Source organism: Mus pahari, chromosome 4, assembly GCF_900095145.1.
Source record: "Mus pahari chromosome 4, PAHARI_EIJ_v1.1, whole genome shotgun sequence".
In the NCBI taxonomy this organism is placed as follows: domain Eukaryota; kingdom Metazoa; phylum Chordata; class Mammalia; order Rodentia; family Muridae; genus Mus; species Mus pahari.
The window spans coordinates 79,219,628-79,226,399 of record NC_034593.1 but is presented as its reverse complement, the minus strand read 5'-3'; the positions used below and the strand labels follow the sequence as shown (position 1 = coordinate 79,226,399).

The 6,772-nt window shown below is 44.0% G+C and overlaps 1 protein-coding gene across 2 annotated transcripts in view; it reads right to left on the bottom strand.

The window, feature by feature from the left end:
- Positions 1–841: 841 nt before the first annotated feature.
- Rit1 (Ras like without CAAX 1) overlaps positions 842–6,772 on the bottom strand; it is a 14,068-nt gene continuing 8,137 nt past the window's right edge. For both annotated transcript variants that reach the window (XM_021196462.2, XM_029538099.1), the window contains exons 4-6: positions 5,551–5,624; positions 5,150–5,341; positions 842–2,157 (exon numbers count right to left, since the gene is read on the bottom strand). In XM_021196462.2, the coding sequence (XP_021052121.1) occupies positions 1,927–2,157; positions 5,150–5,341; positions 5,551–5,624 (497 nt within the window). In that variant the 3' untranslated portion in view covers positions 842–1,926. The remainder of the gene's footprint in view (positions 2,158–5,149; positions 5,342–5,550; positions 5,625–6,772) is intronic.

The window sequence follows — 6,772 nt, the reverse complement described above, 5'->3', positions numbered from 1 at the left end:
TGTCACACTAGCTAGAGTGTCTGGTTGCCTGTATGCAAGCACTGAGATAAACTTCAGGCAATCTCACACGCGCGCGCGCACGCACGCACGCGCACACACGCACAAATATATATATAAATATATATATAGGAATGCAGTCACTATGTTAATAAAGAAAGAAAGAAATGAAGGTAAAGCCATGCCCTCTGAGTGTGCTTTAAAAAAAGATGATTCTAGACATTTCTACCCACTTACAGGTTAAAAAAAAAAAGAAAATCCGATACCTTGTTTAAACATCTTGTATTGTGCTGCATAGATTGCCTTCGTGTGAGAGTGCCAGTTGCCAGTGAAGAACTTCTTCGCAGGTGGCACGTGATGCTTTTCTAATATATCAAGGTTAAAACATATCTCCCTACCGATTACAGTTACTTGTAATTACTAATCTGGCTTCAACACAGTTTCAGTGCCTTTCAACTTGTCCCTGGATCTTCTCAAAATTCCAAGAAACACTTGATTTTCACGCCTTCAGTTGGGCCGACCTGATGACCTGAAGCTTGTGGACCACTGCACGCCCGGAGCTACCTAGCACCAGGAACACAATTCTCAATGCAAATTACGGGACTAGCTTATCCAGGATCCAATGTGTGACAGGGATAGCCTTAAACCGCTCCCTGCAGTCTCCTCGTACAGAACAAATCCTGTCTTACAGGTCTTTGTGGCAGTGGTTTTCTATCACCTTGACAATCTTCAGTCACTATAGCTGTCAGTGCCTTGCTAGGCTTGTGACAACTAAAGCTTGCTGCTCCATCAGGGACAGAGACACCACAGACCTTCAAACCCTGAGTCTAAGGACTGCTCAGGTCAAGGGAACACAATTTTACTCAGACTCCTGATGGCTCTTCTGTTTGGACAATGACATTAGTTGATGAAAGGCCTAAAAGCCATCAGGCCTCGCCTGACTCTTCAAAGGGGATAGAAAAGTGGAGAAGGCCTGGGGTGTAGCGGTCCTAAGAAAGAATTTGTTTTTATTTACTTGTGCTTTTGTTTTTCTGAGACAGGCTCGCACTCTGTAATCCAGGGTAATCTCAAACTCATGGTAGTCCTCCTGCTTCAGACTTTGAAATACTAGGATTACAGCAGTGAGCCACATGCCTAGCCCAACAAAGGGTTTCAGTAAGATTCAAGTCATCTAGCAATGGTCCCGGATCCAGAACCAGGTCGCACAGGTAAAGAAAGGCAGACACAGAGGGAAGACCCCAGCACGTTCAGAGAGAAATACACTTCTGTCCCTTTTCACCACCCGAGCGCCTGTGGGTCAAATGTGCAGTTCTGGGGCTCACTGTAGGGACACTGGTCTGACCCTGCATGTTTCCGGCTATGTCTTCTTGTGTGAGCACATGGCAGGATCTCCCTAAACCTCTGCACTCCACAGTCCACCACAGCAGTCCACTCCGCAGACGTCTGCTCACCTTCCACGCCAGTTTCCCTACTCAGTCTCTGCTCTGTCTCCAGGACGCACAGTGTGGCTACACAACGCAGAGGTCCTTCTGTGAGATGGTACCAGGAAGTTCAGGTTAAAGGGTGGTGGGGAGAATACAACACAACGTTCTGTTGTAAACTTAGTCAAGTGCGCACGGTACACATACTCTCCTGGGTAGAAACCATTTACAGGAATAAATTTACATCAGCAACATAACCAAAACAATGGCCAACAAAATTCTAATGTGACAATTAAGGAATAGACACGGCCCTGAGGAGTTCATGTGTGGGAGTCACTGAGCACAGGGCTTTAGACAGTAAGTCAATGACAGCTCCCAGTAGGCGAGTCCCCTGCCAGTGACGTTTAGAATAACCACATAGCAGAGAGCAGACAGCGTGCTCACTGCTGCAGATTACTGGACTGCATGGAGGAGCACTGCAGTTCACAGCAGGCACAGCCCGCTTCCTTCAGGTGACTGAGTCTTTCTTCCTCCTGAACGGTGACTTCAGTCTCTTCCATACGCTGCTTTTGGGTTTAGCCTTTTTCTCCATGGCCAGTACTAACTCCTTCTCTTTCTTACGGATCTCCCGTACGAGGGCATGGAAAACGTCATCGATGTAGTAACGGTAGGCAGCCGAGGTCTCAAAAAAGGGACAACTGAATTCTCGAGCCAGAGACAATCCCTCCTCCTTGGAGACCTTCAAAGGCACAAACAGGAGAAAAAGCATCGTGTCACGGAGTAAATGGGTATTCTTAGCAGCACAGCCCCTCCCCCATTGGACGGTGCCAGCTGAATACACAGCCCCGTGTGCCTGAGATACACAGGACTTCACACTACATGTTTCTACATCTAGTGTGCTTTCAAGATTTATTTTTTTAGGGTTGTCAAGAGTTTCAAATGCAGATTTAATTCTAGCAATCTGATTTCACAGATCCTCAAGATTATTTTAAACATGGAGTCTTACATTCCAAGGTAGCCAAGCACATCTCTGAACTTCTAAACTTTCTACCCCACAGTGATGGAATTATAGGGTTATGCAGGGATAGAGCCTAGGGAGTCCTCCATAACTTCTTTATATTGTGTTTTCAAGGCAGGGTTTCTCTGTGTGCCCTGGCTTTCCAGGGACTTGTTTTACAGACCAGGCTGGCCTCCGTCGCAGATCTCCACCTGCCTCTGCCTTGGGCATCACCATGCCCAGCTCCCTGAACGACGAGCAGACACTACCAACTGAACAGCCTGCAGGTTTTCTTTTCTGTGACAAGGTCTGTCACTGGCCTGAAACTTGCCAGGTAGGTTGGCCAGCAAACCCAAAGGATCTGCTGTCCCCACCCCAGTGCTGGGATGGAAAGCACACACTGCCATGACTAGGTTTAAAAACAAACAGAAAACTAAACAAACCCAGGCCCTCTTACTTTAGTGATGGGACCCGACCTAGCCTTTCAAGGTAGTAGTTATCAAGTAAATATGAATACTGATAATGGTAGTTTTCTTTACACCACTGATTTAAGAAAGAGAAGCATAGGGAAGAAGGAACCTGCCCCAGCCAGCACAGATCTGTTAGAAGCCAACTGAAGCATTGGGCTACGAAAGTGGAAAGTGCCATACTTCCCCTGCTTCTGGACAGAAAGACTGCTTCTGGTTTTCTCCTCCGGGCAGTGAGGGTTTGACCTATGGACTCCTAAAGGCTTCCTACGTCCCAGGAGACCTGTCTGCTATACACTGCTCATGTAGCAGCTGTAGGGTGCACACTTCACCACTCCATTCAAATCACTGCTAGAATGAAGGACGTTGCTTGGCACAGCCTTTAATCCCAGCACTTGGGAAGCAGAGGGATGGAATTTGCCAGTTCAATTCCAGTCTGGCCTACATAGAGCATTTCAGGCCAGCCAAGACAACTTAGTAAGACCCTGTTTTGTTTTAAAAATAAAATCAGAAAAACCCTCAATCATTTCTTTTATTTCTGAAGTTTTAGTTTAGCTTTGTTTGTATATAATTTTTTTTGTTGTTGTTTTTTTTTTTTTTGGTTCTTCGAGACAGGGTTTCTCTGTGTAGCCCTGGCTGTCTTGGAACTCACTCTGTAGACCAGGCTGGCCTCCAACACAGAAATTTACCTACCTCTGCCTCTCGAGTGCTGGGATTAAAGGCGTGCGCCACCACGCCTGGCTATAATTTTTATTACTATTATTTTATGTGTACGGGTGTTTTGCCTACATGTATGTCTGTGTACCACGTGCATGGCCGGTACCCATGGATCCAGAGGTACAGACAGTTCTGAGCCTCACCATGAGGGTGCTGTTAGGGAACACAGTTCTCTGCAAGAGCAGCCACTGCTCGTAACTGTTCTGTTAGCTCTTTAACCTTTGAGTTATAATTAATTTTTATTATTTTTAAAGTACTCACTTATTGTGCATGTATACTGCATGTGGGGCCTGCATGCCCCTGCACATGCATTACCGTCAATGGACAACTCTGCGCAACTCTTCTCTTGCCTTGCCTTTAGTGGATTTTAGGACTGAGTTACACCCCTGGGTTTACAGAGCACAGCAAGTGCTTTACTATCTGAGATCTTTTTTTTTTTTTAAAGATTTTATTTATTTATTATATGTAAGTACACTGTAGCTGTCTTCAGACAATCCAGAAGAGGGCATCAGCTGAGATCTCTTATTAGCCGTAGCTTTTATTAATTTAAAAAATTGTATTTTGTGGTACTGGGGATTGAACCAGGTCCCTGTGTATGCTGGACAGGAACGTTATCACTAAATCACATCCAAAGATTTCTGAAGATTTATGAAACGAACAGCTCACAATTCTTTACTTAATGAGTGTTCTATTACTATTTGCTTGTTTGTTGATTAACTAAGCCAGGGTCTATGTAGCCCAGGCCGGCCTTAAATGTATGACCTAGCCTCTTAAATGCTAAAGTTACAGGAGCTGGAGAGATGGCTCAGCAGTTAAGAGCACTGACTGCTCTTCTAGAGGACCTGAGTTCAAATCCCAGCAACCACATGGTGGCTCACAACCATCTATAATGAGACCGGATGCCCTCTTCTGGTGTGTCTGAAGACAGCTACAGTGTACTTACATAATAAATAAATTAAAAAAAAAAAAAAAAAAAAAAGAGCACTGACTGCTCTTCATGAGTTCAATTCCCAGCAACCAGATGGGGGCTCACAACCATCTGTAATGGGATCCAACGCCTTCTTCTGGTGTGTCTGAAGAGAGCAACAGTGTACTGAATACTCACATAAATACAATAAATCAATCTTTAAAAAAATAAAAAAGCAAAAAAATGCTAAGGTTACAGGTACATGCCACAGATAGCCCATTCACAGATAGCTCCTGTGTACTGATTTCCAAAATCTAAATTTTACCTGTAGTAAAGGAAATTAATATGTCCAAGGTGAAAAGAAGCTAATGTTCATTTTCTTTCTTCTTTTTTTTTTTTTTTTTTTTTCTTTTTTTTTTTTTTTTTTTTTTTTTTTTCGAGACAGGGTTTCTCTGTATAGCCCTGGCTGTCCTGGAACTTACTCTGTAGACCAGGCTGGCCTTGAACTCAGAAATNNGCCTGCCTCTGCCTCCCGAGTGCTGGGATTAAAGGCATGTGACACCACGCCCGGCTGTTCATTTTCTATTTTAGGGGTAAGCAATCTACAAACCGAAAAACAAAGTGACCACCCACCCTTCCTCACCTGCCTCAGCTGCTTTAGATCAGATTTGTTTCCCACAAGAACCACCGGTGTATCATCAGTGCGTCGGACCCGGTAAATCAGCTGTTTAAACTCCCGAACTTCGTGGAAACTTCGACGATCCGTGATGGAGTAACAGATGATAAATCCTTCTCCTGCCCTCATATACTGATCCCGCATGGCTGTAAACTCTGCCTACAAGGAAACAAAAGGTCCAGAATGCATTGCTGTAGCATGGACTTCCACACGGCACCGGCTGCTTAGAATAAAGAAACAGCATGTCAGTTACCTGCTGTCCTGAGGCATAGCATGGAAAATTAAGAGAGACAAGCTAGTGACACTGTCCACAGAAGCCTGCTCCCTGTCCTAGAGACACTCTGCTCATATGGTTCTGGGCTTAGTACCTGTCCTGCTGTGTCCAGGATGTCCAGGTTGGCGGGCTCATCATCAATGCGGATCCGGATCTTATAAGCATCTTCTACAGGAGAGAAGAAAGGTCTGCTATAAGAACACAAGGCTGGCTGGGCAGTAGTGGTGCACGCCTTTAATCCCAGCACTGGAGAGCAGAGGGAGGGGGATTTCTGAGTTCAAGGCCAGCTTGGTCTACAGAGTGAGTTCCAGGTCAGTCAGGACTGCACAGAGAAACTTTGTCTCAAAAAACAAAAAACCAAAACAAACAAATAAATCAAACCCTCACATGCAGGAAGAAGCAATGACTTTAAAACTTGTCCCATAGAAGAGTTGGTCCCACCTAATTTTTATTTATTTGTCTATGTATCTGTTCGGTACAGCAAGAGCTCGAATCCTGAGGTTCAAATGTTAGGCAAGTTTCCTACTACTACAGCGATATACTCCCAGGCCCTATCCAGTTTCTATGTTTGTTTTCATGTGTGTGGGTACACACGTGTGTGGAGACGCAGGGTTGTTAACTGGGTCTCACCAGGCAGCGTGCTCTCTGGAGCTTCTGTCTTTGACTTTGGGGACTGGATTTAACACATAAGCCAGTTCTGAGTTCTGGGGACCTGAAATGAACTCTGTTTCTGACTTGTACAGCAAATGATTTATTTAACTTTCAAGCCCACCTATAGTATTATTATTATTGATGTGTATGTATGTATATGATGTGTATATAGATGCATATAGAGGTCATGGATCAATTTTGTGGAGTTGCGTCTTTCCTTATTCCTTTATGCACATTCTGGGGATGGAAATCAGGTCACCAGGCTAGCAGGGCAAATGCTTTTACCTGTTGAGCCATCTCATTGGCTCCTAAGTTGTTTTTTATGTGCCTAATTTTCTCAAGATGTTATTAAACTCATCAAAATATATAGGTTAGGGTATATAATAGGTTTTTCTTTGTTCATGGGTGGTCATGTATCTTATTCACAGCTATAAATCTAGCCTAAAAGTGAACTCTAAGGAATTAAGAACCAGAGGCAGGAGTATCTCTGGAAATGCAAGGCTACATTTGTCTACACAATGAGCTCTAGATCAGCTAGGGCTACAAAGGAAGGTGCTGTCTTAAAAACAGAAAGAAAGAAAGAAAGAAAGAAAGAAAGAAAGAAAGAAAGAAAGAAAGAAAGAAAGAAAGAAAGAAAGAAAGAAAGAAAGAAAGAAAGAAAGAAA